General features: G+C 41.4%; 1 protein-coding gene across 4 annotated transcripts in view; it reads right to left on the reverse strand.

Moving 5' to 3' along the window:
- Window positions 1-5,605: 5,605 nt before the first annotated feature.
- Window positions 5,606-20,374, reverse strand: part of ZKSCAN4 (zinc finger with KRAB and SCAN domains 4) — a 32,212-nt gene continuing 17,443 nt past the window's right edge. Inside the window, exons 1-5 of one of the 4 annotated variants that reach the window (XM_011991219.1) lie at window positions 15,642-15,765; window positions 12,331-12,478; window positions 10,722-10,804; window positions 9,646-9,769; window positions 7,315-8,660 (exon numbers count right to left, since the gene is read on the reverse strand). In XM_011991219.1, coding sequence (XP_011846609.1) covers window positions 7,801-8,660; window positions 9,646-9,769; window positions 10,722-10,804; window positions 12,331-12,478; window positions 15,642-15,653 — 1,227 coding nt within the window. In that variant the 5' untranslated portion in view covers window positions 15,654-15,765 and the 3' untranslated portion in view covers window positions 7,315-7,800. Of the gene's footprint in view, window positions 8,661-9,645; window positions 9,770-10,721; window positions 10,805-12,330; window positions 12,479-14,398; window positions 15,135-15,641; window positions 15,766-20,374 lie in introns of those variants that run through there. The other 3 variants (XM_011991218.1, XM_011991221.1, XM_011991220.1) reach the window with 3 other exon arrangements.

The raw sequence follows: 20,374 nt of genomic DNA on the forward strand, positions 1-20,374 counted from the left end.
AACAGTCTCTCAACTAATCCATCTAAATGTTCTTTGATCCTAACTTCTTTCCTTCCCTGCTCTTCCCACCCCGCCTCACTACCTCTATTCTGCTCTCAAAACATCTCCCTCAATTGTTTCTTTAGCTCTGTTTGAGAACTAACATTGAATTTTAAAAATAACATTGTTGTGAATAAGGAGAGTTTTATTTCTTCCCTTCCTTATTTCCCTTTCTTGTCTTGATGCAGTGGCCAATCTCTCCTGGACAATGTTGGGTAGAAATCATACTAATAGTCATCTTATTCCTGATTTTGAATGGATTCATCTATGATTCATATCATATTTGTTGTGAGTTTCTGATAATTATCCTCCATAATATTAAGAACATTCCCATTTAGTCCTCATTTACTAAAAGTCTTTCTCACAAATGGGTATTGAATTTTATCAAATAATGTTTCTGCATCTGTTAAAATGATGGTATAGTGTTTCCTCCTTTGATCTTAATGTGAACTAACAGATTTTCTGTTGTTAAAATATCAGTTTTTCGAGTTTGTTAACTATTCAAATTTTTCTATAGCCTAAGTTTTTGTTTGCCCTCTGAATTTTTTTTTTTTTTTTGTGGGGGGACAGAAACTTGCTCTGTCAACCAGGCTGGAATGCAGTGGCATGATCTCAGCTCACTGCAACCTCAGCCTCCTGAGTGGCTGGGAATACAGGCCTGTGCCACCATGCCTGGCTAATTTTTGTATTTTTAGTAGAATTGGGGTTTCATCATGTTGGCCAGATTGGTCTTGAACTCTTGGCCTCAAGTGATCCGCCTGCCTTGGCATCCCAAAGTGCTGGGATTACAGGTGTGAGCCACCCCACCTGGCCTAATCTGTTGATTATTGGGAGAGATTTGTTAATACTTTGCTGTGGGGAAAAGACTTGTCAATTTCTCCTTGTATTATGTCAATTTTGCTTTGCATATTCTAAGGTTATGAGTTGAGGTATACAGAAGTTCAGGAATTGCATGTCTTCTTGACATGCAAATAAATCTTGAGGAATTATTCCTTTAATCATGATGTTTTTATTGCTAACAATGCTTGTGTGGTCTGATATGAATGTAACTAGGCCAAAATCTTTTAGAGATTATTAGCTTCGTATCTCTTTCTCATCCCTTCGCATTTTAAAAAAATGATTTCCTTTGGACATCAAGTGCACAGAATTGTATTATTCATATTCCTTTATGTGATTAATAACACACTGATATCACTGGTCCATGTATTAGTCTATTCTCTCATTGCTCTAAAGAAATACCCGAGACTAGGTAATTTATAAAGAAAAGAGGTTTACTTGGCTCATGGTTCTGTATCCTGTACAAGAAGCATGATATTGGCTCTGCTTGGCTTCTGGGGAGGTCTCAGGAAGCTTACAATTGTGGTGAAAGGCAAAAAGGGAGTGGGCATGTCACATAGCCACAGCAGATGTAAGAAAGAGAGGGGGAAGATGCCATACACTTTTAAACAGCCCAGTCTCACGAGAACTCACTATTGCAAGGACAGAACCAGGGAGGATGGTGCTAAACCATTCATGAGAAACCCACCCTCATGATCCAATCACCTCTCACTAGGACTTGCTGCCGATATTGGGGATTACAATTTGACATGAAATTTCATGGGGACACAGATCCAGCCCATGTCAGCCCATGAATGGCATGCTTTTGATTATTACTTTCTTAATTTAAGTAGTTATTTTAAATAATTAAATTAGCACTCTTTAACCTGCCATTCAAAACAAAAGACCTTGAAAACCACATGTATATCTAATCATTTGGTACTCCTTATTTCAGCCACCTGACTTCTTCCAATTGAGGGAACATCATCCTGAATCCCAATTTTATCATTTCTTGCTTTCCTTTTTTATATATAATTTTATTGCGTATATATGCATTCCTAAGCAGTATGTTTTTTTAATTGATTTTAATATCCTTTTACAATATTTTTATGTCCAAATCTTATCTTTTAACTATGAATCCTTTTCATCCATAGATATTTTTATGATTATTGATTTATTTCCACCACCTGATTTTGTCATTCTATTTTTCATGATCTTTCTTTGAGTTTTTAGTTCCTGTCTTGTGTTGATTAATTTATATTTTCTTCTTTTCCCCCATTTACATGTTTGAAAACCATACATTTACACATGAGCATAAAGTGTCCATATACCCACCTAGCTTGTGAGATTATGAAACTAATCTCTTTCCCCACCCTTCTCCATATTATACAAAACTTGGAATGCCTCCTATCAACCCCCCCAATATTATATAATGTTATTGATTAATACTTTATTTCTTCTTGTTTTTAAGCTTTCCTTTCCCCAAAGTGATGATTGTTATTATCATTGTTGTTACTATTGGATTTTTATCATCAATGATTAACTAGGTTTCCATGTATACATTTTAACAAATTGGTTTTACTCACTGGGGCTTTCTTGAAGATTCGTTTTTCTTCTCCCTGAAGCATATGTTTCAGTGGTTTGTATAGCAACTGCAAATTCTCTCATGCTTTGTGTTAACATGTTTTTATTTAACCTTTACCCCTGAATGGTAGTTTCCATGTGTCTGCAGTAAGTTAGAGAGCCCTCATTAACTCAGTCTGCTCAGGTTGACAGTTGTATTCTTCAACACTTTAAGTACTTCTTTTTAGACTTTTATTTTAGGTTCAGGGGTACATGCACAGGTTTATTATATAGGTAAATTGCAACAGAGTGAGACCCCCACCTCAAAAAAAAAAAAAAAAAAAAAAAAAAAAAAACGCTGAGGTCAGAGAGATAATGTGAAGCCAGACTGTGAAGAGCCTTGCCCATTTCTGTAAGGGCTTGGGCTGTTAATTTTGGTGAAAATGGAAACCATTGCAGGGTTTTGAGTGGAAGAATGATGTGTGTGATCCGACTTAGATTATGCAGGGATTTAAAAAGGGTTACTCTGACTGATATATTGAGAAGAAACTGTAGGGGGGACTCATTTGTAGGCTTCCATAGTAATAATCATGGGAGAGCAAGAGTGGCTCAGACCAGGATGGTAGCAGTGGAGGTGGTGAGAAATGATCAGCTTCTGAATCTACCTTAAAAGTGAGTTACAAATCAAAACCTAGCAGGTTAAAATAGAGAGTAGCTCTCAAGCTTTTCCAAGGCAAAGACAACATCTTGTTCATCTTTATTTCCTTAGTGCCTGAGCATAGACATGACATAAGCAAATGGGGGTTGTTGAATGAATGGTTAGGAATACATAACTTATTTAGAAATAGGGAAAGCCTAGTATTTCTGGAAGCAGATATGCAAATACTTTGGCTGTCAAGAAATCTTGATTTACTTAAATAATACAAAAGAAGAAGTTGAGTCAGCCAATTTCCACATTCACTGATCTAAGAGGAACTCTTTTAGGTGCTGAGGTTACAATGAAAAGCCAGTCATATATCTCATATATCTCATGTGTCCCTCGTATCTCTCAGCCCTTCAGCAGGCCTTGTATACCCTGTGCTATAAGTGGGTCTGTAAGGCTACAAACTCCATTTCCCAGGCTCCCAATGCTTATGGGCAGAACTGGTGGGAGAGAAAAAAAGGGAGAAAATTGTTAAAGGTTTTAATGCTTTAGTTAATACCTGAAATGATAGTTATTATTCTGACAGTTTGGAAATTATGCAGTCTGTTGTCTTATTTAATAATTCATTCAGAGGAAAGGAATAATCATATGGTTTATTACTTGTATACAAGTAAGTTACATTAGGATTGCTTTCCTAGATCCCTGAAAACCTTGAAGTACCAACCTTAGAAATGGCAATAAAAACAGGAATTTGAAAAAATGTGCAGAGGATTTTGGGTAATCTTCCAATTCAACAACATACACAGAACAGGCAGGAATATACCCCAGTGTTCAACCATTAATTCAGAAAGGAGTCCAGGAAATCTTACTGCATTCAAATTCCAGGGTCATTGGTTGATATTGTAAATAGAAGGGGACCGCAAATGCCAGAAACCAAGTAAGAAATCTGGGTAAATACAACAATGAAAGGATATTTCTATAATAAGAGAACAAGATACATATAAAAAAAAAGTTCACAAGAAAGTAGTCGTGGAAAGTACTCATCCCAAAAAAGTTCTGTCATAGGAACTCCCTTTGAAATGTACAAAAGAGAAACTACTTATACAAAGCTGACTGAAAAATAAAGCTTCCTCATTTAAATCTATCAGACCCAATTTTGACTATTATGAGGAAAAACAAAAAATGGACTAAAACAGGTATTTAGAGAAAAGTAGATAAATTGAATTTACTTAGTGGTTAAAGTTCTTATGAATAATTGAGGAAATGGTACCATGTAGGTTTGGGAAATTATTAGAAGATAAGAAGACCATTACTGTCAAACAGTTACAGGATATTTTTAAAATATAGTTTTTACTATTAAATAATTATAATTCCTTTATATGGAGGTTTCCATTAACAAAGTGTTCAATCTCAGCTTCTCTACCAATTAGCAACATTTCCAGAGTTTTTACATAGCACTTCTTATTTGTATAAGCAGATCCTCAGAATCCTGTGAGGTAAGTTGTCACTCCTACTTTTTTTTTTTTTTTTTCCACTAAAGGAAGAGGCAGAGAAAGTCTTTTGCAGAATTATATACATCTTTGCCAAAATTAAGAACAAATCCAAGAGTGCCATTCATCAAAAGCTTTTTTCATTATAACCATTCATTCTTTCAAAGTAGAAAAAAACGCTATAACCAGTTACTATTCAAGCAAAGGGAGAAAAAAGAAAATAGAGGATTTCTGCACTGCTTCGGTTACAGAAATGAAATAGAATGGCAGACTAGTCACCACTAAAATTCCTAAAAACAATTTAAGAAAATATGAAAAGTGACATTTTATTGTGCTTTATATACTGCTTATATCTTAACTAAATAGTTTATTTTACTGGATCTGATTTCACTGGAAAATAAACTTTTTTGGCCATCCTTTTCAATAGGCTACAGATAAACCCATTTTATAGTTCAGCTATTTATAAACACATACCTCTGTTTTATACAAAAGTGGAGTATCTAAAAGACTGTAAGCAAAATAATTTTCTTACTTGATATCATATAATATACCAGATAAAGTTTCCTAGATAATATTTTGATTATGAAATATCATGGCTCCCTAGTGCTTACTGAATAAAATTTAAACTTTTTGCTCTGGCACTGAAGGCTCCTACAATGTCCCTATCTCTTAAAATTTGCTTTATTTACTCAATTAGACAAAGTTGTGAGTCCATTCAGCTTTCTAACATGTAAAGCTGTCCATATAATAATAACAGCTTGCACAGCTGGAAGTATCATTTTCCTTCTCCGAATTTCTACAAGCCTCAGTTTACCACTCATAAGGCATTTATCATTGCACTGCCTTATTTGTGTGCAAATCTTACCAACCTGATTGTACTAAAGGCCTAAGCCCAAGTGTGTATATACACACACACACAAATAGAGGCTTTATTTCTTCCCTTGTCTAGCATAGCAGACACTGAAAAGTACTTTTCAACAATATTTCCCTCCGCTACAGAGAAGACTTTTAGGCTTGGAGGCGCAGGAGTGAAAGGAGGCACAGTGGTCCTTAGTTAATCTCAGGAAGTTATATTCGTATAATACTTTCTGGTTTGTAAAAAGCTTTCACATGTATCTCTTCATGTAACATCAGAAACAAATACCACAGAAAAGTGAATAGAGTTGTCTGTAATGAGTTTGAGTGTGTAAAATCAGAGCTATTAGCAAATATTTAGGAAAAGTAAAAAAGGAGAAAAGAAAGTGGCTAGCTTTGTGGAAATAACATAAATAAAGCTGATTTTAAAGAAATTAAAAAGCTAGAAAAGATTGAGTGGAGAAAGTCTACAGAACTTTCGAATGCTAAAGAAGTTTTAAATTAGACTGAAAAGAAGGAGATAATGAAGGCAATTAATGATTGTAGGGAACTAATAAAGGCAGAGCTTTATGGTTTTGAAAGTCTCTGGTCAGCCTGTGGTATTTCAGAGCAGAAATCCAGAAAGGGTATTTGAGAATAGACAAGAACACTATGCTGGTGACTGAATAAAACATGGTCAGGTAATTCATCAGAAGCAGAATCCATTCATGAAAATCTGGCAATGCTGGAAGATGGTAATAGGCACTTGAGCACTTCAGAAATCAGTCTTTAAGCACACAGGTGATTTGGATGAAAACAGAAGATATCAAAACATTCTTATTTCCTGTGAATAACTCACAGCATTGAGCCTTGACATCACATATCAACACTTTGGATATTGTGAAATCCTTTTCATCAGATACCTAGGATTCCCAATGTGCTTCTGAACAGACACATTTTCTTTTTTTTCTTTTTGAGACAGAGTCTCACTCTGAAACCCAGGCTGAAGTGCAGTGGCACCATCTCGGCTCACTGCAACTTCAATCTCCCAGGTTCAAGCAATTCTCCTACATTGGCCTCCCAAGTAGCAGGGATTACAGGCATGTGTCACCATGCCTAGCTAATTTTTGTATTTTTTGAAGAGATGGGGTTTCACCATCTTGGCCAGGCTGGTCTCTTAAACTTCTGACTTCATGTGATCTGCCCGCCTCAGCCTCCCAAAGTGCTGGGATTACAGGTGTAAGCCATGGCACCCAGCCTGAACAGATACATTTTCTCCTACCACTCAAGACGTGAGTTTCTCTCCTTGTAGGCTGCCTCTAACCTGATCTTCCTGTCCCCAACTGATAGTGCAGTTTTGAAACCATGAATAATAATTATAAATATTTGGTATGAATCTTCGGACCTGGAGAAAGTTTAAGCTTAGCTGGCATAAGCCTTGATGCACAGTCAGCTATAAACTGGGGAAGACGGACACAGATGACGTCTTAGCACTTTGTTAGGACCAAGATAACTAAAAGGTAAGAAACAAGATGGTAAGTCTTACAGAATGTCTTCAAAATTCATAATAATCATTTTGATCTAACTTGATAGGTTGATTTTTATTTACCTGAATGTGAAAGATTCCCCCTAAAGCGTAGCAAAATTAATGTAAACTAACATAATTAACATTGACTAAACAGTGGAGTTCTATGGATGGAGCAATTTCACAATGTCTTAATGATAAAGAAGCTGTTTAAGGCATTCTTCTCATCTGTACTATCATGGTAGAGAAATATGGATTCCCCCACCCCAATTCTGAAAACAATATGTACATGGCAACAAATACACTAGATTGACCCAGAATCTAGAACCTCAGAGAAGAATACATAAACAAAAATGGCATAAGTTAGAAATTTCTCAGAAATACAGACATCAAATTTTTGGAGCTACAAAGGTCATTTTACTGGTACATTTAATAGATGTTTATTAGCACCTATCATACAAGGCACAATGAAGAGTAAAAGACCTCATTGATCTGACCAATATGTGAAAGATTCATTAGAGGCAAAATGAATGGTCAGAGCAGCAGCCCCCCAGATCAGAGCCATCCAACCAGATGTCCAAAAGTGCTAGCTGAGGGCAATTAACAAGTCCAGAAGGCCATTTAAATCCACTGGGTGAGAACAAACTATTTTAGGTCCTACAACTTTCAGACGACTCTCCCATGGCCTCCTATCAAATGACTTCTTCTTCCAATCACTTTCTAGAATGTAGAAGATAACTCATCATCTCAGCCAGACAACATTTTCCCATACCCAATGATGTATAGTGGTAAATAAAGCCCTGGTCCACAACTTCTGTAACCATTAAGGGCTCCAGGGTGGCTTCAGTTCAGTGACAAATGAGCACCAGTGTTGGCATGAATACTATGGGTCACTGTGAAATAATTTTTTTCCCTACATGGCTTCTCTGATGTTGAACAAGGTATGAAGTTCGAGTGAAACCTTTTCCACATGTATCACACTGATAGGGTTTCTCACCAGTGTGGATTTTTTGATGTTCAATAAGACTTCTATTCCGGGTGAAACTTCTCTCACACTCATTACATTTATAAGACATGGGAGCCTCAATATTTTCCCACTGGCTTTCTGTCCTACCCTGCCTTTCCCAGGACTCCCCATGCTCAGGATTCTGAACATTTTTATCACCATGAATCCTCTGATGTCTCAGGAGATGTGAATTCCGCCTAAAGGTTTTGCCACACATATTGCACTGATATGGCTTCTCCCCAGTATGAATTTTGTGATGTTCAAGGAGGCTGCAGCTCTGGCTGAAGGTCTTCCCACAGTCATCACACTCATAGGGCTTCTCCCCAGTGTGGGTTCTCTGGTGTTTGATAAGATTTGAGCTGTGACTGAAGACCTTACCACATTCTTCACACTCATATGGTTTCTCACCAGTGTGAACTCTCTGATGAATGACAAGGGCAGAGCTCCCAATGAAGGTCTTCCCACAGTCTTCACATTCATATGGTTTCTCGCCAGTGTGGATCCTCCTGTGTTTAGTCAGGCCTGAACTTTGAGCAAAACTCTTTCCACATTCATGGCAATAATGTCGCTTACTCCCTACAGCATTTTTCTGTTTTCTTTGTAACCTGCCCTCCTGTTCACCAGCTTCTGCACATGTAGGATTCTGGGCAATGTCTTCCCTCAGGTGGCATATCTTCCCATGCTCCTTTTTTGAAAGCTTCTTGACTGGAGGCAAGCCCCTGCTCTCAGTCTGTATTTCACCACCTGAAACAACAAATGGCCAGCAACCGTGGGTTATGCCCTGCCATGGAAGGAAAGCTCTGTGATGAGCACCAGGGAAGCAAGAATTACAGAAGTCTATATATGCCCAGGATGAGGATTTAAGTGCTAGAATAAGGATGGGAATAAAAGGGGAGAACAGGGGTGCTGGGGAGGAGGGAGACCTAAGAATGAGAATGGGGCCACTGGAAGGGTTCAAACTGGGAATGGAGGGAAAGTGGTGAGGACCCAGGACTATGCAGGGGACATATGTGGTGGTTCTAAGCTCTAAGAATAGTAAGGCAGGGCCATGCACCTAGGATTAGATTTTGAAAGGGCTGAGCAGAGGGTGATAGTAACAGGGCAAGGAGAAGGATTTCTGAAGCATCTGCCAGAAATGACAAAAGCAAAGACTAGAAACTGGTGATGGATCAATGACATGGGCTGTCGTCTCTAACTGTGCCCCAGGCAGAGGCAAAGTTCTCAAACAGAGCTGGCACTGGCACTAGGAGTTCTGAGTTAGAATCCCCACCATGCCACCAATAAGCTATGAAATTTCAAACAATTGAGGTAATTTACGCCTCTGCACCCTCAACCCTAAGGTCAGGGTCTGTAGTTGATGTCTAAGGTTGCTTCTGACTCTCACATTCTGAATCCATGGCTCATTTCCTGAAGAGGCCCCCCAGCTTTCCTCTTCAGTCAGGGATAAGAACAAGAGGACATCAACATTTACTGAGCATCTCCTATGAGCCAGACCTGTGCTAGGAGTTGTGTCAATTTCACCCCACTTATCCTAACTAGAACAATGGCATAGCAGAGGAGAAAGCAAGGTCAGAAGGAGTAAGAAGCTAGTAGTCAGTAACAGACTTTCAGGAATGGTGATTCTGAATCCAAACATAATGGGGACTCAACAGCTTCTAACAGCCCAATAGGTTCTAATACACAAAAGAATGCCAAGCAATCTTAAGACAAATTAGTGTCTCAGTCTTACCAAGGGAGACCAGGCTGCTATGGTTCTCCTGCTTTTCATCTCTGTAGATGTTCACCTGAGATGAATCCAGCTGTGTCCACCCAGGAGAGAGGGTCAGAGCCACATCTTCCATTTTCAGCAACCCCTAAAACAATAGGTAGTCCTAACTAGCTCCTCTAGCCTAAAATTACTCCCAAAGCAAAGAATGAACATCACCTTTAAAGAGCAAGTGTGGCACACCTACACCGATTTAGCTTTATCTCTAATAACATTACCAAAAACACCTGCCAAATGAAAGAAATATTACACACATTTTAGAATAAGTACTTTCAATAAATATCGAAACAGTCCAGAAAGTGAAAAGGTTTGGAAAACAAGGGTCAATGCAGCAAAAGGAATGGAACTATGTTGAAAATTTTCAAAAGATTCGCAGTATGCTTTGGCAAAGTGAGGGTAGAGGTTCATTTACATTAATAGTTTTAAAAATACAATGAAATCTAGGACTGAAGGGAGAAAAATTAGGGGAAAAAAGGATACTACAGAGCCTTAAACACTGAGATCTTCAAGCAGGACATGAAAGGCTGCATAGTAAATTGAAATCTAGGTTGAGAAAAGATTGTTCATATTGTAATATAAATAACTTTAAGAGACTATGCCTTATCTGACCTTTCAGGTATAAGTTCTTTGAGGGCAAGGGCCAGGCCTTTATATCCCCCACCAACAGCACAGCTTATTATATTTTAAAAAGCAAAACAGAATGACCATCCCAACAAAACCTTCCATTTGCTTTTGCGGAACTGCCCTTGTTGAAGAAGAAAAATCACATTGAGGAAGAGGCTGACCTAAGAAATGTAGTAGGAAAGATCTGAGAAGCACAAATAACATTCCAAGGTTGTTGTGAAACAGGAAAATCCTCTTAGGTGGGCACCAAAATGATGGTAGACAATAATAGGCAACTTTGGGATAGATGAGAAAACTCAAATCCATATAGATCTAGGATAGGGGTGGGGTAGGACCGGGGAGGGAGGAACCTAATGCGGAGCCCAACAGTAGTGAAAGGTATGGGGTGCTGGGGAGGGAGAGGAGCTCCAGCTCACCTGGGACCCTGGAGTGAGCCTGGAAGCTACCATTGCATCTTCTCTGCAGCACCCTCCCTGGGCAAGCCCAGGAACCTGGAGAACTAAGAAGGAAAGAAGCTCTGGATGAGAACTACCCTAGTATTCAGCCTCCCTGCCTTGCAAAATCCAAGTTCAGAAACTGGGGCAGTAAGTTATTGCCAATAAGTTTATACAGAATGTGTTCCTTCCAAAAATGCCTGATTCCCACCAGCTTAAGCCCTAGGGCCGAAAGAAATCTGGTGTGCTCTGCAGATATACAAAAACCACGTGCAGAATCCTTGGTAGGAGTGGTGAAATGAAAGCAACATAACAAAGCTTTCCATTTGAAGACCTTTGGGTTTTGAATTTTGCTAGGAGATGGGGAGTAAAGAGGGTTTTTTGTTTTTGTTTTGTTTTGGTTAAAATGTCTTTAGTAGACATTAGGATGCTTTCTACTTCAGGTATGAAAAACTAGGAGGAGGCCAGGCACAGTGGCTCATCCCTGTAATCCCAGCACTTTGGGAGGCTGAGACAGGTGGGTTGCCTGAGTTCTGGAGTTTGAGACCATCCTAGGCAACCTGGAGAAACCTGTCTGAACCAAAATTACAAAAAATTGGTGGGTGTAGTGGCCTGGGCCTGCGGTCCCAGCTACTCAGGAGGCTGAGGTGGGAGGACTGCTTGAGCCTGGGATACAGGTTGCAGTGAGCCAAGGTCTCACCACTGCACTCTAGCCTGGGTAACAGAGTGAGACCCCCATCTCAAAAAAAAAAAAAAAAAAGAAAGAAAGAAAAGAAAAGAAAAAGAAAAAGGAAAAACTAGGAGGAGTCAAATAAGGCTTGGTCCAGAAAGGAGGAAATGGAAGACTGCTTAAATAGAACTTGCTCAGACTCAAAAGAGAAGTAGAAGAAACCTTAGGTTTCCCTACAATAAGTCAATTCACAAGGGGCAGAAAACAAGTTGGTTTAGGCAAGGAACTCTGCTGAGAAACAAAGATTGCATGTTGGATGGCATGTCCAAGTGTTGTATGTCTTAGGAATCGACCCAGATATTCACAGCACGTGAGGAACAGCATGGAACACACAGCTGCTTCCTGTTAAGTGATTTTCACTCTTCTAGTTATAGATTTTACAGGGTTTAGATTTACACTCTTCTATTTGTAGTAGTCCTACTATCTCTGGAATGTTCTGGCTGGCTTTACAAATTCTGCCTTACTTTCTTCATAGCACTTACCAATATCAAAAATTATATTATTATTTGCTATCCTCCCTGCTAGAATGTAAGCTCCATCAAAGCAAGAATTCTGTCTTATTGGTGGCTCTCTCTCCAGTACCTACAACACTGGCTACCACAGATGAGGGCTCCCTAAATATATCTTTAATGAACGGAGATCACCATGTTGTTTAAAAAACTGATTATTTCTAGACATCAATTTTAATAAAATAGGATTTACTATGTCCTAGTTTGGTTTGAAATTTCTCTTTTAGACTCAGTCTTAAAATAGAGTCTCTCTGTAAAGAGCATATAAACTGTAAATGGATCTTTTGAGTGATCCTTAAATGAAATTGGATGAAGTCTATAGAATTCATACAACCCAGAAGAGAATACTCACCTCTGTCTTGTAAGGGCTGGGATCCCAGAGATTCATGCTTGAACAGAGCCTTCACTGGTTGGCATTGGTTACTTTGAGACCCTTGAGTTTGTGTCAACAGTGCCATCTTGCAACAGAGCATTTCTTGCCCTTGGTCACCAACTGGAACCTATAAGTCATTATTTTTAGTTATCTACCCAACATTTCTATGTTTTCCATGTGCAAGTGATTTCTATTTTCTAGGCACTGTTTCTGAAAGCCTTATGATATTAACACAATTCATATAGACAACAACCCTATGAGCTATTATTTTGGATTTTTGTGATAAGTTGCTGAAAACGGAGATGTGGCCCTGATCCTCTCTCTTGAGTGGACAGCATTTTTGTTGTTGTTGTGTCTTTTCTTTTTTTTTTTTGAGATGGAATTTCACTCTTGTTGCCCAGGCTGGAATGTAATGGCATGATCTCGCCTCTCCACAACCTCCACCTCCAGGGTTCAAGCGATTCTCCTGCCTCAGCCTCCCCAGTAGTTGGGATTACAGGCATGTGCCACCACACCCAGCTACTTTTTGTATTTTTAGTAGAGACGGGGTTTCTCCATGTTGGTCAGGCTGGAATGTAATGGCATGATCTCGCCTCACCGCAACCTCTGCCTCCGGGGTTCAAGTGATACTCCTGCCTCAGCCTCCCTAGTAGCTGGGATTACAGGCATGTGCCACCACACCCCGCTACTTTTTGTATTTTTAGTAGAGATGGGGTTTCTCCATGTTGGTCAGGCTGGTCTTGAACTCCCGATCTCAGGTGATCCATCTGCCTCGGCCTCCCAAAGTGCTGGGATTACAGGCATGAGCCACTGTGCCCAGCCAAGGGTGGACAGTGTTTAAGCAGCTTGCCCTTGTCACCCAGCCTGGGCAAGGTGCTTTTAAGCAAGCTGCTTCAATAAGTGGCAATGCTAGGATGGGAGCTCAGACAGAATGACTCCAGATCCTGTGGTCTTACCATTACTCTAGGCTCCCTCATCATATACATCTGTGTGTTTACGAAAACCCTTTGGACACTGGTGCTAAATTCCCAAAGAATACTAATATATTTTCTAATCTGAAAAATGAGGATAATAATTTCTACTTTATGGGGTTTTGGAGACCAGTAAATAAGATCACAGTATGTGAAATCACCTAACATAGGGCCTGGCACATAGTTATGTCCTCATTAAAAGCAAGTTTCCTCCAGACATTTATAGCTAAATTACAGTTTTCAAGTTGCTGTCTCATGTGCAGCTCAGAATTTCCCACATCTTTTATGAAGAATGAAGCTAAGAGATTTATAATGACTTCCCACTGCTACAGGGCTCGGGTGCAATAGACCTAAGTCAAGAACCTCGGTATCCAGCTCACCAGTTAGAAGGCTTTGGCCACACAGGTCCTCTGAGGGTATGTGCACAGGGACACAGGACAATGCGAAGAGGAAATAGTCCCTCATAAAACAGGGAAGAACATGGAGGTAAAAATCGGCCCACTTTCTACCAGAGGTTCATAACCAGTGGTCCATGGACTTTCTCCCAAGTGGTCCATGAACTTAGACAGGACAAAAACTAATCTTATTTTTACTGGTCTTTAAGAGAGAGTTAACATTTCCTTCAACTATGAATGGAAGCAACAAATCAAGGTAGCATAAGCAGTACCCAGGACTTTGTCACCAATAGAACCTGCACATGTTTTCACATCACATTACAACCAGGCAAATAGATGCTTATCACCATTCTGAAATTGCCAATTATAAGCCCTGTCCCTAGGTCTTATTATTTAGTGCACTAATAAAAATCCACATATATTACTTTAATACAAATTTAACTCTTTGCTAACTGTATGTCATTATGGTTGTGTTCTTTTGTAATCCTTTATAGTTTCTTTATATATTTAAAAACATAATTCTGAGAAGGAGTCCAGGGACTTCACCTTACTGCCAAGGACGTTCACAGTACAAAAAGAGATGGAGAACTCCTGGATCTTAAAGGAATGCCCCTCACTCCGATCTGGGATTTCAGGAGGAAACAGACCACAGCGCTCAGATACTAAACCTGTTCTTTCTACCTGCGGCGCCGGTTCATCCAGCTGCCTCTCCAAATACTCCAATAGCACCACCACCTCCTCCCCGCTCTCTGGATGCTGCTCCCGCACCCAGCTCTGCAGATTCCCAGGCAGGATGGTCAGGAACTGCTCCAGCACCAGCAGCTCCAGGATCTGCTCCTTGCTGTGCATCTCAGGCTGCAGCCATTGTCGGCAGAGCTCTCGGAGCCGGCTCAGCGCCTCGCGGGGACCCGCAGCCTCCGGGTAGCGGAAGCCTCGGAAGCGCTGGCGGGAGCGTTCGGGGCCCCGAGCAGGGCTGCAGGATGCGCTCACCTCCGCCGTCAAGGCGGAAGCTTCCTCCTTCTCTACCTTCACGGTCAGAAGCCCCGTCTGGTCTTCTGCAGACTGGGCGTCCAGGGCTGCGTTTTTTCTCGGTTCTCTAGCCATTCTGACCCAAGGCAGTACTCAGGTCTCACTCTAGTTGCGACCTGTATATCTTCAGAGGATTCTGGAAAGGTGGTAAATTGTCCAGTAAAACTGCAAGTGGTCCCCCTCCTCTCATGCCCAGAGGCCCAGGACACTCCTGAGGCGCAGCTGCACAGATCTCTCTTATAGTCCGTGCCCTTGCAGGGTTGTCCTCTGCACTTCACTCTGAATCCCACAGTAAGTATCCCCAAAGGATGTCTGGAAGTGAAAGTGCTCACTCTCCAGACACAGGAGGGAAGTTGAAGCTGGAGCACAGGAAGCCTCGCTGGCAACTAAGGCAACTTCCTGGGCTCTCTAGGAAGCTTCTCTCAGTGGTTGTCTCCGAGTTAACCCTTTAGCTACCCTGTCCTTACCACCACACAAGGGAAGGCAGTTAAGGGAAAGAGAAGGAAAGGATGACATACACTGGATCATAAGAAATAGGACTGAGCCTTTAAATCCTGGAAGGATGCCGCTGTGGCTCATATTTCTTTCCTATGTAAAGCTTGCTTAAGCAGCTGGCATAAAATTAACACTAAAATTGAGCTGGAAAGCAGGGGTTCCCCAGAGCCCTAAAAACTCTGGCAAGAGGACCAGAAACATCAAAGCAGCGGAACACATCACCAGGCACTTGCCTGGAGTGAGCAGTGGCTGCCCTTGGTCCTTCCCCACTCACCCCCTTAATCTGTCACTTTTTTTCCTCCTCATTAAGGTCAAACTACTTGAAAGAAAGCCCCCCCCACCCCAACTGTAGCCTTCACCTCCCACTAATCCTTAACACAGTGTCCCACTCCCCCCTCACCACTTTGCACATCCTGTGACTGCTTCTCTGGCAATCAGGCTTATGCTTCTCTCCACCTTCAGAAACTCTCTAGTCTCTGGCTTGAGGGACCCCATTCTCTTCTGCTTTCTTCCTTCCTGTTTCTTCCCAGCCCCCATTCACAGTCAAGCACAGTGGCTAGATACACAGATAGCCAGGTTACCTGTGTAATCCTGGTTTTACCACTAACTGGCTGGGTGAGCTTGGTAAATTATTTACCCTCCCTGTGCCCGACTTTTCCAATCTGTAAATAGGGAAAGTAATAGTAGATAGGGATGTTACAGGCATTAGTAGGGATTAGATAATATTGAGAGCACTCTTGTGTAAACTGCTTAGAACAATGCCTGGCATGTGATAAACTAGGCCTATCCTATAATAGGAGAAAGCCTTGAGAATTCTTTGAACTAGATGGGACTCGATTTTAAGCCGTAATTGACTGTAAGTTATTTGGCTGGACACTTCAGTAAGCCCCTTTCTGCCCAGTGGAATGGAGAAGCTACAAAATGCAAGTTCAGTAATTTATTAGGGGAAAAAATACCATGTCAGTACTTCCCTGAGTTTTTCTTTCTCTGCCTATGCCTCTGTGTTCCAAGGATTAGGAAGGGAAAGAACTTCAGAAAATGAGAGGTCCCAAAGACTGTTGCAAATGAAAACTGCTACAAAATATCTTTCTCTTGATGAGCTACCACAGAAGGTAGAGGGCAGTGCCCCTGAAGTATCCTTATAAGTAAACTTGAATATAAGTAAGTTTCTAGATCCTAATATTTACAGAAACAAGTTAAGTTAGCAGTTTTCACACTCTGTCACAGAAAATCACTGGGGAGCTTTTAAAACATCCTGATACCTAGACTGCAAGCAGGATCAATTAAATCAGAGTGTCACAGGATGGGACTCAGGCATGAATAACATCTTTTTGTTGTTTTTGTTTGTTTTGCGACAGAGTCTTCCTGTGTCACCCAGAGATGGAGTGCAGTGGCACAATCTTGGCTCACTGCAACCTCTGCTTCCTGGGTTCAAGTGATTCTAGTGCCCCAGCCACCTGAATAGCTAGGATTACAGACATGCATCACCATGCTTGTCTCGAACTCCTGGCCTCAAGTGATCCACCCACCTCAGCCTCCCAAAGTGCTGGGATTACAGGTGTGAGTCACCATGCCTGGCCAACTTTCCTAGATGATTCCAACATGCAGGTGAGTTTGAGAGTTAAGGAATTAAATGACACTTTAAAAAATCAATCAGCCAAATCCAGCATGTGGGATATTCTATAGAACAGAATGATGCAGGACAAGTGAGCCCCAAAATTAGGGCTTAGCTCAAGAGGGTGCTTTGCTTTGCCCAGGGAAGAGTTCAAGGGCAAGCCAGTGGTATGAGGCAACAACTTTTATTGAAGTGTCAGTGTACAGCAGCAGCAGAGGTACTGCTCCTTACAGAGCAGGGCTACCCCCTAGGCAGTGTGCCCAGAGTAGCAGCTCAGAAGCAGTTCTGCAGTTACATTTATACCTACATTTAATTATATGCAAATTAAGCATCCAATTATGCAGAAATTTCTAGAAAAGGGGTGTTAACTTCTGAGACACCTGGTCATTGCCATGGAAAGGGGTGGCAACTTCTTTGTGTTGCCATGGCAATGGTAAACTGACATTGCACATTGGTGGGTGTGTCTTGTGGAGAGGTGATTTTGCCTCTTCCCTCTTAGCTAGTCTTCAATTTGGTCAGGTGTTGGAGCCCCACTTCTGGAGTTGAATTCTGCCTCCTACCTCATTCCTCCCTCAGAGATTAGATATGCCTTCTTAATTTTAAGCAGGCTGCAGAAGGGCAGTGGTCCATCTTCTGTAACTGCTTCCTGCTTAGTTTATGGGTATAGGCCTTGCCTAGCACTGGAAGAGTACAAATCTCTGGATACCATATCTAAGGGCAGGATGCTTTTATTTTCTGGATCAGTAGATGGGATGGGTTGGAAGCCTTTTGACAGCATTTTCTTTATCTGGAACTGTTGTAATTTAGAAGACACAGATTTTATAAAGAGGTTAAACAAGCAAGGGCCAAAGATTAGTAATAACAAGATGGCTATTAAAGGTCCTAGGAGAGAGAAAAACTAGGTGAGACTTTGAACGGCACTTTTGATAATTGACCAGATATAGTTGGAGTCAGTGCCCTGATTATAGATATGTAACCGGGTAGCTTGCTTATAGATCTTGTGAAAGTTAAACTCAACCTGTTCAGAGTTGTTAATACATGTGCAGCAGGTTTTATTAATAACTGGACAGACTACATCTTGTTTGGCTAGTAAATAATCTATACACTGGGGCTGGCAAGTCAGGGGGTCTTCTCTGGGCATTCCAGATACCCATCTTATGACACTTTTTCAGGATGGGTAACCCTGAAGGGTCAGGTTACTTAAAGCATTTGCTAATAATTGCACTTTTGGCTATTGTTAAACCGCTTTTGCCCTGTCCCTATTGTTGTAAACTTTAAAGGCCACATTTAAAAGGCTCATAGGGGTTTGAGGTCCTATTGCTGCTTTTTGTAACTTCCTCCTAGTGTAAGGGGCAGATTGAGTAATAAAATGCATACCTAGGAGAGCTTGTCCTTTTTGGGAGTCTGGGTCTGCATTAGTATATTTTCTGAGTGTTTCACCAAAATGACCCTGAAATAGAGTGGGATTTTCTCATTTTCCCTGAGTTATTTCTATAACCTTGTCGTAAATGACTGGCTTAACCACACAATTTTCCTTCAGTTTTTTTCTTTTCATGGCACAGCAAGCAAATGGCAATACTTGCAAGTCATGACAAGTGAAATCAAAGAATATGGTAAAATGTATAAACCTTTTTTTTTTTTTTTTGATTCTCTGAAAACTGGCCAAATTTTTCCTTGTATAAAACCAAATTATAGATAGACAATGCCCCTTGTACTCTAAGTGTTCCTCCATTTCCATCAGCTACCTCCTGCAATGGACGTAGGTTTGACTTTAGGGGCTTATATGGGGCCCTACTCCTGGTGGTCCTGGTTGGGCTTACTTTTTTGGGCCCTGGGGGGTAAGGGCTTGGGCTAGTTGGATAAGGGGAAGGGGTGCCTGATGACCTTGAGTTAGAATCCTTCATTAGAAAACTAATGGGACTACCCTCAGAATAGGACTGAGGAGACTTCAGACAGGGCATAGGCCTCCTACAGGGGAGCTGCTTGGAGAGCATCCCTTAGGTGTGGCTTTCTGGTGTCTGGAAGTAATGTGAACCACTATAGAGCCACAGAAGCCTGTGCATAAGAGATCTCTATTTTCCTTTCTTTTTAGAGAGCAAATCTACTTGTTAAATATCACTATGATGTAAAGAACCCTGCCTAGGTTCTTTCTCTAGTTTAAATTTACTCCAGTTGTCTACAAGCCACCCTAGTGGCGAGTCTCTTGGGATGCTCACCGTTGTCCCCATGTTTAATAAAAATATCTACAGGGGTTTCAATTACCCTAAGTTTATTTTATCTTACTTTTTAAGAACGAGTCTCACTCTGTCACCCAGGCTGGAGTGCAATGGCACGATCTTGGCTCACTGCAACCTCCACCTCCCAGGTTCAAGTGATTCTCATGCCTCAGCCTTCCAAGTAGCTGGGATTACAGGTGCCCGCCACCATGCCCTGCTAATTTTTGTGTTTTTAGTAGAAATAGGGTTTCGCCATGTTGCCCAGGCTGGTCTCAAACTCCTGGGCTCAAGCGATTCACCCACGTCAGCCTACTAAGGTGCCGGGATAACAGGCATGAGCCACCACGCCTGGCCTAGTTAGCCTAAGTTTAGCAAATGCCTAGTTACTTTTCCCTTTTAATTTCTCACTTTATTCTACAGAGAAGGCATAATTGAGGGAGCAAAGTGTTACGAAGGTGCATTATGAGCTGAGCTATGAATGGGCAGTAGAATGTTGAACCTAAATTTTGCAGACAGCAAGTGTTATGCGGAGAGAGGCTAAACAAATGGTGACAATGGAAGGGAGAAAGGAAAAGGGGTTGCCCAGGGGGAAATCTCGGAGGCCCTGACTTGCTGGAGAACCTACCTACCAGCAGAGACACTGAAAAAAAATGTTTGGGTGGCCACTTGTTTACTGCTGTAGGTGCTTGGCTGTCATGCCAGGGGATTGGGTAGTCCCAGCTTCTTCAACCAAGAGGGCTGAGCAAGGCAGTTATAAGCTAGCACAAAGGAAGGGGACTGCAACTGGCTATTAGGGAAGTAACTTCTAACTTTAGGGCAGACAAAGGCGAGACCAATATTTTCCTAGAGGTAGGGACTGTAATCCACAATCCTAGAGGGAATGTCAATGCTGAAAACCCCAGAGCATCTGCTGGGGCAGCCGAAAATACCAAAACCCAGAGTGCCTGAGTTTCAGCCAGCGAGGGTCTCCTCACCAAATACTGAAAACCCCATGGAGGCTGGACATGGTGGCTCACGCCTGTAATCCCAGCACTTTGGGAGGCCAAGATGGGTGGATCACCTGAGGTCAGGAGTTCAAGACCAGCCTGGCCAACATAGTGAAACCCCTTCTCTACTAAAAACACAAAAATTTGCTGGGCCTGGTGGTGCATGCCTGTAGTCCCAGCTACTCGGGAGGCTGAGGCAGAAGAATCACTTGAACCTGGGAGGCATAGGTAGCAGCAAGCCAAGATCATGCCACTGCACTCCAGCCTGGGTGACAGCAAGGCTCGGTCTCAAAAGAAAAAAAAAAACTGAAAACAA

Source organism: Mandrillus leucophaeus, unplaced genomic scaffold (genome assembly GCF_000951045.1).
Source record: "Mandrillus leucophaeus isolate KB7577 unplaced genomic scaffold, Mleu.le_1.0 Scaffold392, whole genome shotgun sequence".
Lineage (NCBI taxonomy): Eukaryota > Metazoa > Chordata > Mammalia > Primates > Cercopithecidae > Mandrillus > Mandrillus leucophaeus.